Source organism: Eulemur rufifrons, chromosome 30 (assembly GCF_041146395.1).
Source record: "Eulemur rufifrons isolate Redbay chromosome 30, OSU_ERuf_1, whole genome shotgun sequence".
Lineage (NCBI taxonomy): Eukaryota > Metazoa > Chordata > Mammalia > Primates > Lemuridae > Eulemur > Eulemur rufifrons.
The window spans coordinates 138,671,202-138,692,643 of NC_091012.1; the positions used below are offsets into that span (position 1 = coordinate 138,671,202).

The 21,442-nt window shown below is 44.9% G+C and overlaps 1 protein-coding gene across 1 annotated transcript in view; it reads left to right on the forward strand.

Annotated features, from left to right (window-relative positions):
• Positions 1 to 10,168: 10,168 nt before the first annotated feature.
• The window catches only part of ANOS1 (anosmin 1), a 150,467-nt gene continuing 139,193 nt past the window's right edge, over positions 10,169 to 21,442 (forward strand). The window contains exon 1 of the mRNA XM_069463845.1: positions 10,169 to 10,375. Within this exon, the coding sequence (XP_069319946.1) occupies positions 10,169 to 10,375 (207 nt within the window). The remainder of the gene's footprint in view (positions 10,376 to 21,442) is intronic.

Consider the following 21,442-nt stretch of genomic DNA (forward strand, 5'->3'; position numbering starts at 1 on the left):
ACCAACTGGCATTCTTACACATTATTGGTAGAAATGCAAACGGTACAGCTGCTTTGGAAAACAGTTTGGAGTTTTCTATAAAGTAAAACAATAACCTGGCAATTCCCTTCCAAGGAATCCACCCTAGAGAAATGGAAACATACGTATGCTCACACAAAGACCTGAATAAGAACATTGACAAAAACTTCATTCATATTTGATACAATCTGGAAACAACCCAATGGGATTCCCCTGGCAAACGGATAAACAGACTGTGGTATAGCCATACACTGGGTTATTGTGCAGCAATAAAAAGGAATATGCTATTCCTACATGGAATCACATGAATTCAGAAGCACTATGCTAAGTGGAAAAAATAGCCAGGCACAAAGCTCCATACTGCATAATTCCATTTGTATGATATTCTGGAAAAAACAAAAACAGAAGGACAGAAATCAGATGAGTGTTTGCCAGAGACTAGGAGTGGGGGTGGGAGGTTGACTGCAACAGGGCAGGAGAGAACTACCTGTGGTGATGGAAACATTCTACATCACAATTGTATTGGTGGGTACATAACCACATAATTTGTAAAGATATTAAATTGCGCACTTAAAATTGGTATATTTCATTTTATGTAAACTAATTTTATTTTATGTAAATTTACTTCAATAAAGCTGATGAGTTAAATAAAAAAACTCGTAACTCCCCACATTGTAATTTCATGCTGATTGAGTCTTACAGAGTGTGTTTAAAATCAGGTGGAATATAGACAAATGGCTCTGGTACTCACGTGTCCTGTGTGAGTTCTGTTTGAACAATACCCAATTTCTAAACGCGTATGTTGACTACTCCAGGGAGGTAGACAGCAATTGTCCCAGACAGTAGCATTTCTCTTTAGTTTGCCCTCATTTAGGTATGACCAATGCCATTTTTTGTTCCATCAGCTGTCTTGAAGCAAACTTTGACAAATCATCTTGGAAAGCGGACTTGGTTTTCATGTTCAGAGGTCATTAAAAAATTATTTTTACCTTCCCATCAATGGGAATAGATTCTTAACAAACTACAAGATGCTTTGCTCTAGCTTAGACGCTCTTGACTGGAAGCGATTTTACCCAAAAGGGATACCCGGTAATGTCTGGAGACATTTTTGTTTGTTGCAACTGGGGATGTATTTTGTGTGTGCTCCTGGCACCTCGTGGGTGGCCAGGGCTGCTGCTCGACCCCCTCCAGTGCACAGGACAGACTGCCAAGGCACACAATTACCCAGCCCCAAATGTCGCTGATGCTGAGGTTGAGAAACCCTGGTGTAAAGTTCATGCTAAACAGAAAGCCATTTAATAGTTAAAAAAAGAAAACCCTTACGTTATAAATTCACTGTTTAGTACTGTGAATGTTGTATTTATTTTGCCCAGTTTGAGTACTCATTATTTATTATTAAAGATCTGTATCCAGTCCTTTAGAAAAATTTTATCTCAAAATAATCCTGGGAATTTGGTTCTGTTACAATCTCTCTTTTACAAAGGGAAGATAAAGAAAGGCAGAGAAGGGAAGGAATTTGCAAAGGTGGCACAGTCCTCCTTGCTACAACTGAGATTTCGACATCAGCCTGATTTCAAACTGTTATTCTTCACTCTTTCTAACCTCCAAACTGTGTGTACATGTGTGTGTGTGTATGTGTGTATATATAGATAGATAAATAGATAGATATAATTTTATAATCCCTTAAGGTTTGAGTAACTTTAGCATTTTTGCAGACAAGGGCAAAAAGTCTTTTGATATTAAATAAATAATGAACGTGTGCACCTAAAACAGGAAAGGGCTTAGATCTCTTCTCATTTCTTTCTTTGCGTATAATGCCAGGAAGCAGCAATTCATTTAGCAATATCCTACCAATGTGAAAGAGTTAACTAGTTCTCCAGTTATCCCACTGGTCTTAGCTGGCTTCTTATGCATCAATGACTTAGTTACATGTCTGCCTGTATGATTGCTTTCAGCCAAACACTTTCCTAGCATGGGTCCTCCCATATATAAAGAGCATTGCAAGTATTAAGATGTTGAAAACAGATTCCTCAGGGAGGAATACAACCTAACCTCTCATCATTCAAAATGGTAGCTACTAATTTTTTGCTGGAAAAGAAGAGGAATCTGGTTGCATATATATCCATTCTACCACTGATGGTTTTCTGAGCAGAGAAGTTGTTATTAATACAATGTTGCCAAGTACCGTCTCTACATGAGATAATATCCAGAATGACCGAAGGAAAAATAGTACCATTAGGAATCCTCATGTAAACACTAGAAGAATTGCATTTACTATCTGTGCCATCCAACTGATGTCCATCTGCATCCCAGAGACACAGCTTGTTAAGCAAACAAAGAGCAAAGGGAGCTCCCGGCCTTGGCATCCTCTGGAACTCAAAGTGGACATTTCACGTGATACACAGTGTGTGAGGATGGGGTGGGCATTCAGAGGCCCAGAAGTGATGGCAAGGAGGCGAGAGGAAAGGAGTGAGCTTTGGTTTTTGACTCCAGGAAACACCCAAAATTCAGAGAGCAGAATATTCTCCAGCTGGGTCCAGTTAGCCACTAGAGAAATCCTTGAAGTAAACAAATGTGTCTTTTTTGTTTGTTTGTTTGTTTGTTTGTTTTTTAGGTGCTAAGGCATGGTTTTTTTTTTTGTTTGTTTGTTTGTTTTTGCCCCTGTGGATTCAGAAGAGGAAATGATTAATTTGTGCCCTATATCCTATACACTTGTTCTTAGAGTGACATGGGTCTTCCCGCAAGTTCTTAAATGTGTTTATCTTAATCACTTGGCTGTTGGTTCCTCTTGTCTAAAGTGGCTGGTGATTGCTGAAAGGCACTTTCTGGGTCTTCTTTGTGTTCTCTAACATGGTAGATAGAGCCTGTCCCCTTTCTTTGCTCTCATTCCCCTGTTGTCAAATTTTATTCGCATGTTCCCCTATTGTATGAAATCCTAAGAAACAAGCAATGCATGAGCGGGAGAAAAGTTGTTCTGAACAGAAACTTCCACAAGTATAATTCAGAGACAGTCCACCTTTGTCATTTAATTTTATAGGAAATAGTCTGAGAAGTGTTTCAAAGCTAGGAAAACACCTCGTTTGAAGACTGCTATGCTAATTTCCCTAACTTAGGTCAGCGTGGAGCAGATGCACAGGAAACCCTTGCAGTGTTTAGCTCCACACTGGAGCTGACCCAGCTGGTGTTAAGTGAGAACATGGCATGGTTACCCCAGTCAGATATACCCCCTGGGCTGGACCATTTATTCCTAAAATTAGATGTTCACAGACCAGAGTTTTTTGTTGTTGTTGTTGTTGTTCCTTTACTTTTTATTTATGTGGCCAGTGTGTGGCGCTGTCTCCTGCTAAAAGCTGCTTTTTAAATTTTTCAGAAGCTTCTCTCCAAATCTCTTGGTGTTTACAGGGCTCAATGGATATTTCAATGGGCTTGAAAACATCAGAGAAGAAAAACCTGCTTAAGACTTTTGACAGAATAGCATTTCCATCATTCTGAGGAGCACATGTAGATTTCTTTTCATGTTTAAGAATGAAAGTCAGAATGAAACACATGACTGTTTGAATTCTGTTTAAATAAAAGCTTAAAAAGTCTCATTTTACAAAATTTTAAGTAAAAATTTTACTGAAAAATACGTTATTTCACATGAAAAGTAGGCCATTCAGAATGGAGAGGTGTTAAAGTTATATCCTTTAGGATTTTGTTAAACTTACATGTTCCTTTTAATTTGTCTATGCTCCAGATGTTTGTTGGGGGACAAACCAGTAATATTTTGGTCATGTCAAGAACCAGAAATACAGAAGTTACTTTTAATATTTTAAATAGCTTCCCACATTTGACGACTGAGTAGTTTTTCTTTTCTAACTATTTATATTTTTCAGTATCTACAGCTTACATATAAAATCTGATATGACAGCCCTGACTCTTTATGGCTGCTTATCGTAGCGTTGCTAATTAGAATTTGGGTAAAATTAGTTAATTGCCTAGTCACCGGGACAAGTGTACAGTTTTACTGGCATCAAACATCCTTTGAAATGATTGGGTTTCAAAAACCCCATGCCCTGGCCTGGCCCAGCAGCAATTCTGCTGAGCGAGACACTGAAATCACAGAGTGGGGTTCCGGGCAGGGAAAAGCACCCCCAGTGGAACATCACCATGGCCACACAATTGGCCCTTAGCACATGAAAATACCCACTCTGATACATTTGATTTCTTAGAAATTATTTTAATTTTAGTAATGACTGCAGCCAGAAATGAAACTTCTATGATAGCTTACTCTAGAACAGGCTCTTAGCGTATCTGCGGAACAGGCAGCAAACAAATTTAACAGTGACTGATGGGGACATTGGAGGAGGGGAGGCAAAGGGCAATGGAGACACATTCTTTAAAAGTAGTAGGAGTTTGAGGCCGGGCGCGGTGGCTCACGCCTGTAATCCTAGCACTCTGGGAGGCCGAGGCGGGTGGATCGCTCAAGGTCAGGAGTTCGAGACCAGCCTGAGCGAGACCCCGTCTCTACTAAAAATAGAAAGACATTATATGGTCAACTAAAAATCTATATAGAAAAAATTAGCCGGGCATGGTGGCACATGCCTGTAGTCCCAGCTACTCGGGAGGCTGAGGCAGTAGGATCGCTTAAGCCGAGGAGTCTGAGGTTGCTGTGAGCTAAGCTGACGCCACGGCACTCACTCTAGCCTGGGCAACAAAGTGAGACTCTGTCTCAACAACAAAAAAAAAAAATAAAAAAAAAAAAATAAATAAAAGTAGTAGGAGTTTGAAATCACAGTATTTGACAATTCTTCATATGTTTTGCAAGACAAGTTAAAAATGTCATTAACATATTCTTTAGTGCTCAAAAGTAACAGGAAACACATTTCTGTTACTGTAAAATCTTAGTAAACATCAAGGTCATTAATAAAAATGATACCTTTAAATTGTATAGACTGCAATGAAATTTGTATAATCTCCTCGAAGGGGAAAAATATGTGGTATGCTAAAATTGTTCTCAAATATGGTATCTAGCCTTGTGAGAGGATGAAAAAAAGCTGAAGATTGTAAATGCATGTGATGTTCTTTTGTGAAAACTAGAATATATCTTCAGAGACCCTATGCAAAAAGCAGTAAACGTCATTTATACAGTCATTGAATTGGCTGTCAGGGACCAGATGGGTACATTACCACAGTGGTACACCTCATTCTTGCCTGAAACCATATTGCAAAAGATATTAATACAAATCTGACCTTTGCCCATTCAGTTCTGAACTGCATCCTGGGCTCCCTGTTTCACTATTTCTTGTTCCCTTTTAGGAGCATTTTTATTGTTGCCTGGATCCTGCAATCAAAAGCTGAGCAGAAGGAATGAAGTCTGGAGGAGGAGGAAAGCAGGTAAAGAAGAGACTGAGAGTCAGCTAGCAAACTGCGAGGACTTAGCCTGCCCATGTGGAAGTATGGGTGTGGATCAGCGCTCTTGCAAGGGCGCATTTCCTGGTTTTTCCACTTTTGCATGTTCCTGAAGTAAACTGCAATATCTGAGAGAAGATGGGAGCTATTGTATCATCAAAAGGAGGCAGTTAGAAAGGAGTGTAGACCCCACCTGTGACTTCCCTCCTCTCACTTCCTTGTCCCTGATAACCAATGACCTGGGAGGCTGTTCTGCTTACGGCTCCCGAGTGCTGTCAACTTTGAGTATTTATTCCTCTCCACTTTTAGAGTGAGTTGTCAACGTGCTTTTTCAAGAGAGGCATATCAGAAAAAGGTTGCACTTACTTCCTTCATACCTTATCCTTATCAAATATAGCTGGAAAACCTTTTAAGAGACAAGTTGCTAGCTTGAAAAAACAATGAGTCTAAGAGAATTTTGGCTAAATGTATTGGAAAAAATACGTTCCTGTGATTGTTAAGAAATAGATGGGTATAGTCCAAACAATATCAACACACACACCAGTAAAAAAGAACTTTAAACAAAGCTCAGTAATAGATGCTATTTAAATCAAAATTCCTGCTCCATGTTTAGTGGGATATGTACTTTTAAAATCAATCATCTCTCAAATTGTAGTCCCAGGTTGACTCGATATTGAATCACCTGGGTGTTGTTTAAAAGTTGAGATTTCAAGGCCGGGCGCGGTGGCTCACGCCTGTAATCCTAGCACTCTGGGAGGCCGAGGCGGGTGGATCGCTCAAGGTCAGGACTTTGAGACCAGCCTGAGCAAGAGTGAGACCCCCGTCTCTACTAAAAATAGAAAGAAATTATCTGGCCAACTAAAATACATATAGAAAAAATTAGCCGGGCATGGTGGCGCATGCCTGTAGTCCCAGCTACTCAGGAGGCTGAGGCGGTAGGATTGCTTAAGCCCAGGAGTTTGAGGTTGCTGTGAGCTAGGCTGACGCCATGGCACTCACTCTAGCCCAGGCAACAAAGCGAGACTCTGTCTCAAAAAAAAAAAAAAAAAAAGTTGAGATTTCAACACCCCGCCTTAGACATACTGACCCAGAATCTCTGAATCTGGGGTTCTGAAATCTACTTTCAGGGAACATCCAAGGTGTTTCACATTCTTTGCTGAGAAAAGGGAAAAAAGGAAAAGAAAAAAGGAACCAATAACCTAAACAAAATATGAGGAAGAGAATAAGCAATATTAGGAAAACATGAATGAGGGCCTTATTTCATGTGATTGTTCTATAACCTGATCAAGACAGCCACACATTTTGGTCTGTCCTTATTCACATAGATATAGATAAAAGGCAATTAAGGCACTTTTCTACTATCTTTGTTATTTGTATGTCTTGTCTATTTAAGTCAAACCAAAGTCAGTGTAAGGTTCATTTCTTCTGTAGATAAATTCAGACAATGGAGTTTAAGGAGACGTAGACAAAGATATACTAAGCATTTTCTTGCTAGCTGTACCTGGAAATTCCTACCCATCTATTTATTTATCCATGGTTCCTTCAATACACTCTCAGGGTTCTCCTCCTGTGTGGTTGGCTTTCCTGAACTCAGGGTCTGGCCTAACCAGTTATGTCAAAAGTTAGAGAAGTTCCACGTGTCAGCTTGCAAGGTGAGCTGCGTAATAAATGGACATATGTGGGCAGAGTAAAAAACTGGATTTTGACTGTTATTCTGACGTTATTGGAATGTTTTTCTTTTAAAAGTTACCTTAATCTACAGTTAAAATAAATAATATGAGAAAGGCCTGCATAATCACAGAGGATGTCTGTGATAATTCTAAAGGAAGAAAGCAATATAACTGCAAGTATTATTTTAACATATATAATAAGGTGGCCCAAGCTTTCTGTTCAACTGACTACTTGTTCTCTTTTGTGGTTTATTATAAAATACATTTATTCATGGAAATGAATATGCTATGGAACCTATATAAGTTGCACGCATGTTGCTTTTTTTTAAAAAAAAGTACAGTGATCCCTTTGAACATTCAAAAGCTGTTTATAAAAGCTCAGCATGCTTGTCCTTGTGATTTCTTTTTATAGAATATAAATTTCATGATATGACATGCAAAATTATAAATCAAATTTACCATAAGAAAACGTAGGTGTGCATAATATCCTTGCCTTCACCAAGACCAGGCATTTGCTTAACTTTAAAACTCAAAATAACCACCAGGAAAGGATCCCCTACAGCTTTTGAAATGTTTTCAGTAATTCACAAATGAAATTGACATTTAGAGGACAATCCTTGTATTCAGATGTCATTCTCCATTCATTGACACATGGTGTTATACACATTCCTGGTTGGGGTCACTACGGTTAGACTCTTTACTCTTAGTCAATATTAATTATGTTTAACATACTTAAAAAGATTTCCATTAGCAATTGTGAGCATCTTTTAAACAAATCGTTGAGCTCATGTGAGCTCATTCATGTGTAAATTTTTAGGTTTCCTGCCCAAGTATAATATTATCATGTCTAGAACCTACAGATAGGGCTGGCTACATAATCTTTGAGGTGTCATGCAAAATGAAAATTCAGGGAAACGTATTCAAAAACTATAATGAGGCCGGGCGCGGTGGCTCACGCCTGTAATCCTAGCACTCTGGGAGGCCGAGGCGGGTGGATCGCTCGAGGTCAGGAGTTCGAGACCAGCCTGAGCAAGAGTGAGACCCCGTCTCTACTAAAAATAGAAAGAAATTATCTGGCCAACTAAAATATATATATACAAAAAATTAGCCGGGCATGGTGGCGCATGCCTGTAGTCCCAGCTACTCGGGAGGCTGAGGCAGTAGGATCGCTTAAGCCCAGGAGTCTGAGGTTGCTGTGAGCTAGACTGACGCCACGGCACTCACTCTAGCCTGGGCAACAGAGCGAGACTCTGTCTCAAAAAAAAAAAAACAAAAACAAAAAACAAAAACTATAATGAGTTTTAAGATGGTGACAGTAGAACATTCAACCAAGTGTGGATTCTTCTAAGAGTGGAACTCTACACAACTGTACAGGTTGCGTAACCATGAAGCAGGCTCAACCTATAGCATCTTTTGAACAAGACAACTATGATCTTCTAATTCAATGAGAAACACTTCAAGGCCAATTAATTCTATTGACTTTGCTGATTTAAGCTTTGGGAAGAAACATACACATCAGATGATGGACTTGCAAAAGAATCATAGATAGGATAGCTACAGATGATTGTCATTGTAATTGTTCATCTGTTAAGATCTCATAATTGCAGAGAGGTAAATGTGTAGAATAGGCAAAAGGGGTGGAAATTGGGAAAAAAACAAGTAGGCTCTATGCAAAGAGGAATCAAGCTTTCTGATGTGTCTTTGAGCAGGTTTTGTGCATCCAGACACACGGGCTGTGCTTAGCTGTGTGCTTAGGGTGATACCATGTTTCAGAAGGTTTAAGTGCAATTCCGTATTAGAATTCGGACATGTCAGAGCCCAGGAATATCAGTCAGTTGTTCCACATTCGAATAGGAGTGTGCCTGAGTCTTTTTATTCTAGGATCTCCTACCTGCAAGGGTGTGGGGTGGAGTGTCTTCCTCATGGAGCTCAGGAGAATAAATATAAAGCTCTGTTACAGATTGTGTGTCATCAAAGCCTCCTGTCTCTTTCCCTGGCACTCTCCTGAGTGGAAAGGGAGAACTTGTGAAAGAGCTGAAAGAGCGTTGGAAAAGATTGCAAGAGTTGATGAAGTGGCATTTTCAAAGCTATAATGGCCAAATCAAGAGGCTTGGGGCAAATGCTGGGGAATGAAAGAGTTACGAAAGAATTCTGTTTTGAATAATTCACTCACTCGGGGCGTGCAATGCTTAGTAGAAAAACAGACACCTGAGGAAACAAGGTGTGTGGCTCTCACAGTCGCTAGCTATTTGCTCAGGTTGTTTCCAGGTAATCATAATAATGAGGGAAGGGAGGGAGAGAAGGCAGGAGGAAGGCAGGAGGAAGGGAGGAGGGGATGAAAGAAGGAATGGGGAGGACGGGAGGGAGCGTGAGGGAAGGAGAGAAGACACGGAGGTGGGCAGGAGGAGGAAACCGTCTTAGGGGCACTGTCCCGCGAGTGCCCACGCCCTTACATGTCTATTTCAGTTTCTCATGTGTTTTCCCCCACTTGGGCAAAGGGACGCTCAGATATGAGAAAAGCCTGGGCCCGGGGTAGAAACTGGGGAGGCAGCAGACAACTTTGGGGCGCTGGGTCATTGCTCAGGCAGACGCCCCTGGGGGTCCCGAGGCCCTCCTCCCTCTTCCCGAGAGAGCGCCTCGCCTCTCCTCGCTGGCCTGGGCCTGCTCACACCTGACGCCCACCTGGACGGAGGGGAGGGCTGCAGGGGCGGGAAGCTGTTGCTGAGGACCGCGGAGGCGCCCGCCCAGGAGTCCTACCCTCTGGAGACCCGCGCAGCGCCGGGGACCGCTCGGCATCGCCCTCCCTGGAGCGCCCGGGCGCGCGGCGGGGCGGACCTGCCCACTGGCCGCGCGCCCGGCCCCCCTGTCACTCACGCTGCTCTCAGCCAATGGCGCGGCCTGCTGTCACCCTCACCCCACCCCTCGGGGGAGAGCGGGGAGGGAGGTCTGCCGAGCGGGCTGCGGCCGGAGTTGAATGATTGAACTTTCCGGCGGAGTTGCGGCGGCCGCGAGGTCCCCAGCAGTGCGGCCCCGGCGCGGAGCTGGGAGCCTCGGCCAGCGCCCGGCGCCCGCGCCCGCGACCCGCAGCCATGGTGCCCCGGGCGCCCGGCGCGGCCCTGACCCTCTGCCTGTGGCTGGCGGCCTCCGGGGGCTGCCTGGCCGCCGGCCCCAGCGCGGCTGCGGCGCGGCGGCTGGACGAGTCGCTGTCTGCCGGGAGCGTCCAGCGCGCCCGCTGCGCCTCCAGGTGCCTGAGCCTGCAGATCACGCGCATCTCCGCCTTCTTCCAGCACTTCCAGGTACGCGGGGCGCCCTCCCGCCCGTTCTCTCCCGCGCCGCGGCGCCCGAAGTTCTCGCCCAGCTCCGCGGGCGGATCCCGGCTTTCCCTCGGCGTGGATTTTACAGTCGGGGCGCTCCAACCCTTTCCAGCCTCCTCCCGGCTCGCCGAACAAGAAGCCTCAGCATCTTCCCCAGCTCACCCCTTCCCAGGGGAAAACGACAGGCGATTTCCTCTGGGAGGGAGAGCAGTTTTGCGGGCGCCCAGGGCGGGGCTGTGGGTTTGTTAGTTTCCCAGGACTTAAGCGCGCAACACTCCCGGCCCGGGAGAGTCCCACAAACTCCCGGGCGCTCCGGGGCTCTCGGAGCCGCTGGCTGTGCGACTGAGTCCGGGCGGTGCGCCCGGCGGCGACCGGGGACCCGCGCGACGCGCCCCAGCCCCGCAGGTGCCGGCGGGCCGACACTTTTGTCTCTTTTGGGCTCTGGCTTGCACATGCGGCGGGCCTGGAGCTCACTGCCCACCCTTGGATCCCCCAGCCAGGGCACTTGGGCCAAGTCGTGTGTTCCAGGATTTGTGTATGTGTGTGTTGGGAGGGGCGGGGGCGGGATGAGCGCCTCATTCGGGGTCCCAAAGATTCAACGTCTTGCTCAAGACTAGCGCAGAGCGTAAGGGAAGAAATGCAGGGGTTGGGAGATTAAGCGGGGCCGTGTTTGGATGCTCCGGGGACTAGTCTCGGGGTCTCCCCCAACCCGGTGGGTTCTTTCAGCATGAGGGTGGAGGAGCGTGTGCGTGCGTGTAGGAGGCTCAGGGAGTGGCACGCTTGGCGCCTGTGGATTGCTGGGAGCCTGCACGGTGGCGACTTGCGCGGAGACTCCGGGTCCCGGTGGGCGCACGGGAGCAGCTCCCGGACTCAGCAGCGCGAGTCCCGCCGCTGCCTTCTCCAGCCCAGTCGAGCACGCTAGCTCTGAGACCATCCACTGAGGCACCTTATTTCTCTGCTCTGCCATCCTCCTCTGCCTCTCCTCCTCGCCTTAGGTACCCACCTGTTCCAATTCCCAACTTCTAGCCCCAGGGAAAAGTGCGGAGGTGCACGGAGATGCGGGGCTCCCTGGCTGGGCCGGGGTTGGGAGCCGAGCCTTCTGCTCGGGAACAAACTGGACGCCCCCCTCGCCAGGCCGAGCAAAGGGGGGCTCCCGATGGGCCCAGGGAATTGAGCTGCCGAAGCAGGCGAGATTAGGGACGGTTTAGTTTCGGGTGATTCTTCGCAGCCCTTGGGAATGTTCTTCCTGGCGGGTGAGCTAATGAATGAGTCGCACAAGGAGAGCTCAAAGTTGGGATCTTCAGAGATCGCAACAGCTGGTTCAGTTGGCGTGTGTGCAGTGTGTAGTTTCGTTCGTCCCTAAGTCAAAGAAGCAACGTCGCAGGGCGGGGGGAACGTGGAGCCTCAAGGCCACATGGGGCCCTCCAGATCTCCGAGTGCTGCCCCTCGACGGAATCCAAACTTCACACAATAAATCTCTGTATTCTGTGAAGTTTGGATTCCGTCAAAAGGCTGCACTCAAGGATCCAGAAGGCCACATGTGGCCCCCACGGCTGCAGGTTCCTTGTGGGTTTCAGAACCAACAAGCTCTGCGGTCCTCCTGGGACTTAGGCACAGGAAAACCCTGAGCGCTCACCTCCTGCGGTGAAATTACCTGGACATCCTGGAGAGAGACCCAGGAGGGGGCCGGTTCCCAGGCACCTGGCATCAAAACCGCGCACCCTACCCTGAAAGCCACTCTCCTGAGAAGATGATACACTATTGTTTGAACAACAGAAAACAAAACAGTACAGTCCATGCTGGGGAGGAAGAGTATCATTTTTTCCCCTCTTCTTTTTTCTTTTTATTGAATTGTCAGTTGCTGTAATTTATTTGTTTTACAGTTTCAGCGTCTAAAGAAGCAGTTTAGATCAAGCCAATTCCCGTGAAAGGCTTTTCTTGTGGTCTCTGGCATGATTTCTCTTCCGAAGAAAAACTGCTGACAGAATGCACATTGCCAGACAATCCCGATTACATTTTAATTAGCTGGGGGTGAAACAAGTTGCAAATTACTCAGTTAGGCTTGATAACTGCTGTGTTTGTAATCAATTGCAAAGCCACTCTGGGAGGTTTAACCCTAACCTGATAATGCCTACCTGATTTATCCAAATTGCAGGGATTAAGCTTTCTTAAGGTCTGAAAAGACAGAAACATCCTCTCCTTATAAAAGCCCAAGCATCCCCGTCTGCCACCTCCTGCCTTTAAAATAATAATAATTAGAAGGACCATGGAGGAATCAGTTTGCTGCCAACTCATGACGCTGCTTGCGGTATTTATTAATTTGTCTACCAAGGTCTAGAGGAAGTCTTGGGAAGGGCCCATTCTGTCAGGATCACCTGCTTTCGAGGCCCGCAAGTGAGCCCACACAGAAGGCTGCTTCTGAAGCAGGTGCCCATTCCCATCTTCCTTCCTCAACTCCAGGCCTCTTTTTAAGGGTGAGAGAAGGCTGGCCTCACCTCCAGCGTGGATGCCAGCCAGGTGTGTGGACTCTGGAGTGGTGTGAAAGCTGCCAGGCCTTTGCATGGAAGAACCCCACCTATGCACTCACGGTGTAAGCGGTGACTCGGAGCCCTCATGGGCAGTGACCTGCAGAGGAGGCTGGAATCTGATCATCTCCACCCCGGGTCTCCCCACTGCCCTACACTGCCCAGCCCTGCAGCACCTAGGTGGCAAAGCTGCAGGTGGATGTGCACACCAGGGACTCAATACTGATTCGAGGGGTTGGGAGTGGGGCTGGAAATACCTGAATTGCCTGACACTGCCCCGACCTGGAAGAACTTAGAACATGATACTGAAAGGAAGATGAGTTCTGAACCCCATCAATGCGCTACTGAATGCCACCCTTCATTCATGAAAAGAAACAGTGCACGTTAGCGCCTCCCAAAATATTGGTATCCAGCTCTGTGATGCTTTATACAGGGCATTTGGTGTGTAGCCATTTCAAGTTCATGAATATTATATATGTGTGTGGTTAAGATCCTGCCAATGAGGTGGTTGGGGAGGATATCCTTTTTGTTTGTTTGTTTGTTTTTTCTTTTCTTTTTTTTCTTTTAACTAGCAGAATGAAGAGGAGCTCTGAGTTGTAGGGTATGGGGCCGGGCGGGGGTCTTTGGAGCCAGGCAGTTCTGTTCTGCATCCAGGCCTAGCTGCCTGTGGATGGGTAGCTTGGGCAGATCACACCACCTTCCTGGATGTCACCCCTCCTGTGCCGAGTGGGAGCTAAGCACCTGCCCTGCAAGGTGAAATCGGGACTAAAACATGTTGGGAGTGACACAAGTGATGGTAATAAAGGCGCTAACTCTACCCAGAAGATTGATAAGTACCAGAGAGTCTACCAGCCACTTTACAAGTATTGTCTCGTTTAATCCCCGCAACACCCACAGGAGGCAGGTACTGTTCTCATCCTCTCATCATAGATAAGAGAAAGAGGTCCTGAGAAGGTCAGTCAGCCACACAGCTAAGATGTGGTCGAGCTGGCTTCCCAGCGACGGTGGCTTCCAGTTTGGGGCTTTGTTTCTATTTTTAGGATTTTATTGGTCAGTTGGTCATTTTACTTGAGGACTGACTATGTAATTTTCAGGGCCTGGTGCAATGTTATAACATGAAGCCTCTTAAATAGCACACAAAAGAGTGATTGTTGTAGGAACTAAAATATGAAACTTTTCCCTTTCTTCAGTGGCCTGTCTCTCTTGACTTGTCATGGTGTTTTCAGTTTGCTTTTCTATATTGTTCTCAAAGGAAAATTTAAATATTAAACGATTAGTATGACATTTACTCTTTATGTTTATATTGTGCAGTGCCTGTTTTACACGCAAATATCAGAGCATGTTATCCCTGGAGGGATCCTCAAGAGGCCAGAAGGGACCAAAACACCAGACTCAGGGTTGCTGGGAGGAGGCAGAGAAGGCTCCCCCAAGGCTTTGGGGTGTGCCTAGTGGGCAGTGTCCCCTAGGAATGGCCCAACTAGCATAGGGCATGAATTTGCTCTCCAGTTAAATGAGATTCACCTAAAAAGAGACCGGGCTTAACTCAGGCACATTCTCCCTCCTTTCCTCCTTCGTTCATCTTCTGGTGACACTGAGAACACAGGAGTAGAGTGGTTTCTTCCCAAGCGAGCATAAGTCAACATCATACCCTTTAACACTACAGACGGCCGGATGAGGAACCTCCACGCTAAGGAGGCTTAAACCTTGCAAGGTCCTGCACCCTTGCTACACAAAACACACACAGCAGGGTCAGCTCTGTGGATGTGTGACTCCGTGCTCAGAGGAGGACCTGCGCTCGGGATTTCAGGCTCTGCAATGGCCATATTGGAATTCTTCGAGTTTGAGTTTTGTGTGTGAGAGTTGGATGAGACACATGTGAGCGTTGGGTGGGACACTCATACACACACTGCAGGCGTGGAGCCTCAGCTGATGAGTGATCCTGCCTCCCACCTCCCCCTCACCTCTCCAGGACAGGTTCTTGCTTCCTGTTCCACCATCCCTTGGCACCCCAGCCCCCACCTGCCTCCTCTTCCCTACCTCCCCTCACATGATAGCTGCCAGCTCTGCCCTATGCAGGGACCTGGATATGGGCACAGGGAGGGTCTGGTGGGGCATGCATGCCCTGCAGTGTCCTGGGGCATGGTGGTGTCTTGAAGCACCATGGCGTGTCTGGTGACTGGCCAGGCCCCTAGCACGTCCACAAGGAGGCTGCAATACACTTGGGGATGCCCGTGTACTGCAGGTGGGAGCAGCTAGCTGTAGGAAGGGGAGGTGCCTGGCTCAACTTCCTGAGGACTTGCACCAGGCCCGAGTACAATGCCTTGGTCCAGCAGCCGGCAGAGGAGGGGACCTGGCCACGACGTGCCTGAGCTAGTGACAGCAGGCCTGGGACCTGCTCATCCTCTGCCTGTTTTCTCAAAGTAGGCTCAAGAGAATAGGGTTTGAGGAAAAATAGTAGTCGCTGTGCAAGAGAGGAGGGGGTGTGTCCTATTGGAAGATAAATAGCAGGTCGTGGCAGCCTTAGCCCTAGGGTTCTAGAATTTTATTAGTGTTAAGAGATTCTTGCTTAATGGGACATTATTCACCCTATAAAGTACCACTGATAGGCTCTCTGAGGTAGCTGATTAGAGCACAGAGGCTTTTCCTAGCAGTAATTGGAAGCTGTTTGTTTTGGCAAAAAGCAGAATGAAGCTGGCGATTAGCTCATTCTACTTAGAGGACCGTGGCCTCTCCTCTGAGGAAAAGTAAACAAACAATTAGCGCATCAAAAACGGAGCAGCTACAAACCAGCCCCAGGCTCACAGATATCAGAGGGTTCTGTGGTGCGTGTACCTAGCCCCGGTGTGATGTGTCAGTTTGCACTGTAGTGAGTTTTAAGTTATATGCCAGGAGGGCCAGGCACGTGGAGTCGCCAGGAGAGGAAGGATGTGATCAAGTTCTGTCCCGGTGTTTCCTGGTCTCTGTCACTGTATCTCTGGGTGTGTTTCTAAGAAGTTCTGAATTTGACCCAAACAAAACATTACACTCTTCATTGCAAAGTTTTGTGTTTTTTAATAGAGTTTCTCCTCGAACATGATTTGAAAGTCTACCTTAGCGTGACCACAATAGACCACTTTAAAAACACAGTAGAAAACGTACTTATTAACTTGTTCATTTTTTCATGTACCATATTAAATATATTAATATATGCATGTATATGTCTGCATATATATGGTATGATATATGCACGTGTATGTGTTCGTATACTTACATTAAAAAGTTAATATTGTTGGTGCAAGTGTTCCCACTTTAAACAACTTAATCATAAATTTGGAGGTTTTTATATTTATTTGAAATGAAGTCACCAGATTTCATACTATACTCTACCTGTATGTTTCAGTGAGTGCATATAACACGTTAGGGTTAAGGAAGAACAACGTATGAAAGTGTAAGTGGGCAATGCTTGTGTTGTCAGAAATGGAGACGGTCCTATGTATAAATTGGCGTTGCTTTCCAGAAATTTGACTGTCATACAATTTTGAGGGTGGGGGTTTGGAACAGCAATCAGTAAAGCATATTCATATTGTCAAAAGGCATTTTATTTATGAAACAGGACCAGAGGAAACTGAAAATGACTCATTGCAATGTCTTGTGTAGATCATTGGATCACATACTTTGTGTGCACTGCGTCTAAGCTCATAGACTGTCAGGGCTCTGAAGCCAGCCACCTTTCAACATTTCTGTTTAACTTACACTGGGCTCCATATTTTGAAAGCATGCTGTCTATCAACATATGGCATTTATTAAGTATGACCTAGTTTTTCCTCAACGTTAATCAAAGATAGTCATAACTCTTTCAAGCTTCAGATCTGCAGGAGGTTGCCCACATGAACAGAGTGGATTGATAAAACTAATACTCGTGATATTTTAGTTATCTTTGCACCATCATCTTAGGAAAATGTATGATTTCTTTTGGATTTTCTGAAATATTTGAAAATAGGTCATAGACACCAATGCCTTTTCTGGGAGGTGCAGTTGGTGACCTCCTGTCTTTTACCCTCCCCCCACTCTACCCACAGCTCCTGTATCAGCTGCTAATAGCTTACAGCTGCTCCCTTTAAGGGACTAACCTTTGGCCGATGAGCGCCATCTTGCCAGCATGGCCCTGTGTCCTACTGCCTTAATGTGGGTGATCCCGGGCAATTGGCTCTCTGCTAAGGGGAGATAGGAGGTCAGCCCCCTGCTGGAATCAACTCTGCAGTGCAATTGATGCTCCAAAGCATTGCATGGTTCAAACTCACCCAGGTCTTCAGTTGAGATCACATCTCTTGTTTGGTCCCTCCCTTCCCTTCTCCTGCTTTCTCCACTTTCTCTTCCACTGAGAGCTTCCCTCCCATATAGCACATGTCCATGAAACCCCATTCCAACCTCTGCTTCTAGGAAACCCAATCTAAGATGTCTACCTTCACAGACACCTGATCCAATTCAACACTTTCGTGTTTTCAGATTAGGCGACTTGATGCTTATAGCAATGACTTGCTCCAGCACATACAGTTAGTAGGTAGAAGAAGTGAAAATAGAACCTAGCTTTCATGACTCCCAGCTCAGACTTCTACTATCCTTCAAAAACAAATCTTGAGTCTGTGCATGGTGGCTTGTGCCTGTAATCTTAGCACTCTGGGAGCCCAAGGCGGGAGGATTGCTTGAGGTCAGGAGTTCAAAACCAGTCTCAGCAAGAGTGAGACCCATGTCTCTACTGAAAATAGAAAGAAATTAGATGGACAACTAAAAATAGGAAAAAAATTCTCCAGGCATGGTGGTGTGTGCCTATAGTCCCAGCTACTCAGGAGGCTGAGGCAGGAGGATCACTTGAGCCCAGGAGTTTGAGGTTTCTGTGAGCTAGGCTGATGCCACAGCACTCCAGCCTGGGCAGCAGATTGAGACTCTGTCAAAAAAAAAAAAAAAAATCTTGAGAGTGTATATAAATTTAAATAAAACGCACTTTTTATAAGGAAACAGATTCAGAACATTTTCTGTTATTTGAATTTAGTTTATATCTAAAGATTTCATTTCTTGAAACCAATATATCATTGTCCAGAGTTCAGTGAAATGTGAAAATATTTACTATTCAGGCGAGCTTGAAATAATTGTATGGTAGACAGACAGCAGACGAGGAGAGAGGCCATACCATTTAACCATAGTCCTCCCCGGCAGGCCTAGGAAGAAGGCACAGATGACCAAGTAGTTGAGGTAGCCCCCAGCATTGGATTAACTGAGTATGCAACCGAGGAGCTGCGTCCTCCATGACCTGAAATTTCTTCTGCATTCCTGAAAAGTTTCACAATTGGTTTCAAAGAGATAAGGGGAGACATCCTCCCTGACGGTAGAGAGGGTTGGATGAAAGGAGTTATCCCTGATAGCCAATAAGTAAAAATCGCACAGGAACAAATAAGAAAGAAGTGTTTCTGGCTCATTCTAATGTAAACCAGAGACTAAGTGCTGGAGGTTTCCCTCCATTTAAAAAAAGCACCAATTTAAGCACTTCCATGTATTTTAGCTCATTTCAACGGAGTGCTGCAGTTGGAGCACTGAGACAGAAAACCCCTGTCCCTGAGGAACTTATGGTCTAGTTGGGGCTAAGAGGCGTTTGTAAAACAGACATCTTTAGTCCAAAAGTGAGTGCTAAGATTTTTTTGTATGAAATCTCAGAGGAGGGGGCTCACCCTTTTGGGGAAAATGTCTCAGGGGAGATGATACTTGAGCAAACCTCGAAAGCTGAGTTATTCCAACCTGCAACAACTTGAGTAAAAATGTAGCGTCTTGCAACAATGTGGTCTGTCTTTTGGGGACGGTGGCCTGATGGACAAGATACAGCATTAGCCTCTCAGCTCATCAAGGCTGTGGGACCTTGTTAGTGAGGGAGTGACCTGCACAAAGCGCAAGCTGTTTGTTCTGCAGGACAGGTGACAAGCGTGCCCAGGCCATCACGCTTAGGGCGTGTGTGTACTTACTCTTCCTGTTCTTACTAATCTGGTTGACTGTCAGCTCTAGGATCCTTGGCAGCCCCCTAAGAAAGAGCCCCAGATGGGTATAATATGGGGGAAGAGGGGAAGGACTCCTGCCTTGGTGTATAGTCGGACTCCATTTGGGAATTAGTGAGGGTGGACCCAAAGTCAGACACGCTTCTGAATGACTGAGCCACAGGATAGAGGGTGTTTAGCATTGCGTTCCATAACGTTTCGGAGTTGACAGTGCCATTTCACTGTAAAATATCTATGTACAACAACTCTGCCAGGTCAGACTGTTGTTTTTCTTTTACAGATAAGAAAACTGGAAGGTCTGAAAGTGAGGTAGCCAAGGCTTCACAGCAGAAACTCAAGCCCTAATTGTCACATTCCCAAATATTTACACTGAATGAACCCACTTCTCAGTATGTCAACAGTGAGAGGAAAGGTAGAAATATCAGCTGTGATGTGACAGAGAATCGCGAAGTTGCAGGGGAAATAGTGCTACCCTTCTTGCTCTCTCATTGGCTCTTGGGGGCAGCTTTATGTCACAGAGTGGCACAGGTGTGGACAGTTGAAAGTTTGCTGGTGTCATAAAAAAAGGCTTGAAAACTATCAGTCCATCAGCACCATCCCCTGGGCACGCTCGCATCCACCCAAATCCTTCCAGCCAATCAGAATCTGTCAAACCCAGTTACCCTTCAGGTCTCTCCGTCGGGAGGACCCAGCACAGGGAGATGTACTTCTTGCCTTCAAGAGGAATTATTTCCTGCTGGAGAAAGGAAAGACATTTAAGCAAATTGCTGCAACAAGTTGTTGGAGCGAAGAAAGAAACTATTATAACCACGAATCATCTTTTAATCCTTATATGTAATTGTTTAACACATTATCATGGGTGTTGATATTTCTCAGATGAAGAATATTTTCTTCCTTTTATAAATTGCTTTTGTTTAGCCCCACCCAAATTTCCGTGTGTCTTAAATAGCAAAGTTTTATTGAGATCCTTGCAGAAATGTCCCACCAGCAGCTGGACTCCTTGACATCACAGGGCACGTTTGCTGTCTGTTCATAACAAACATCTCTGTGTGCCCATTCCTGGCTGCCATGTATGTGGTGGGACATGCTTGGAGGATTAGTAAGTGGTAACTGGAGCACGTGTGTATGTGACAGTCCTTTCCACCAGCTCAGTGTGCCTGACAACTTCGCTTCCTTTCCTCTTGTTTGGGTTTTGGGTGGGTGTGTGTTTACACTTTGTGATTCTTTCCAGCATTCTGTAAAATATGCAGGTTGGGAAATGGGGAATTCTGAGAAAAGAAGAATTTTGAAACTTCTCAAGGCTGCACTTGAAAACAAAATGGTAAAGAGGTGAAGAATTGGGGCTGCTTAATCCCCAAAGTGTTAAAACCTATCCTCGGGGGAATCTGAGAAACAATACCCCAACAAGAGGATTAAATAAAGCTCTTAATTCTCATGCTGTTTACTCTTTTGTTTTAAATTGTTACTTTTGTCATTTAATACGATTTTTGCCCTTTAAGTTATTAATATCCTGCCAACTTGAGAAAATATTATTTTGTTAGTGAACTTAGAAATATACAACTGTCTTTCATATTACCTTCTTTCTCTGAAAGATAAGGCCGATACCTGTCACCACATAATGTATGGAATTTTCATTTTAGGTGAGTGTGTTTTCCTAATTTGAAAGCATGTGATCTCAAATCACCTTAAAAGAACAAAACTACTTTTTCCTGCTTCTATTTTGTATTATCATCACTGATTACATTTTAAATTTCATAGCTAATTTCTGTTTCTATCCGAAGAAGTGACAATTTCATAAGTTCAGAAATGAAAACAAAACAGAGTCTATTTAATAAAACAAAACACATTAATCTTGCAAAGTAATCCATCACTTTCCAAGAATGTCATTAATCCTGCTAGTGTTTGGGATGAGAGAACTGATGGGAATTCATTTACTTATGACATTTAGAGATGTTTTCTCCCTGTTTTTTGTTTTCAGTTCATACTTTTTTTCAATTCACTGTCAGATTCTGATGCATTAATAATTCATGTGTTTGGAATATATCATATTATTTTTGGTGTTCCTCCTTCTCCCCAAAGCAAATAAGGTGCCTATCTAAGGATAAACTACGTGGGTTACATTCTTAATTGACCATTTCTCTAAAAGAAAGACTAAAACAACTGAGAAAGTCTCAATGCAAACAAAAATAAACTTTTCCCATGAAAGGTGATTTCACCTGTTCACTCTGCACCTGCTCGGTTACTGTAAGTGGGTCATTCAATGAAAGTTTATTAGCTCTTGTTTAATTCTCTAATAATGCATAATTGCAAGAGACAGCCCTTTCTCGATATATACAAATATCCCAGCTCGTGTCTTTAAATATCTACACTATTGGAAGTAAAAGCACTCTTTTGAAATGTATACTCTTTGTTATCCTGTGTAAACCAGAAAGAAAGCTGACAAGAACTTGTAAACCTAAAACTCTGAGAGGTATTTGGAACAGGGCAGGTTCCCCTGGACAGGT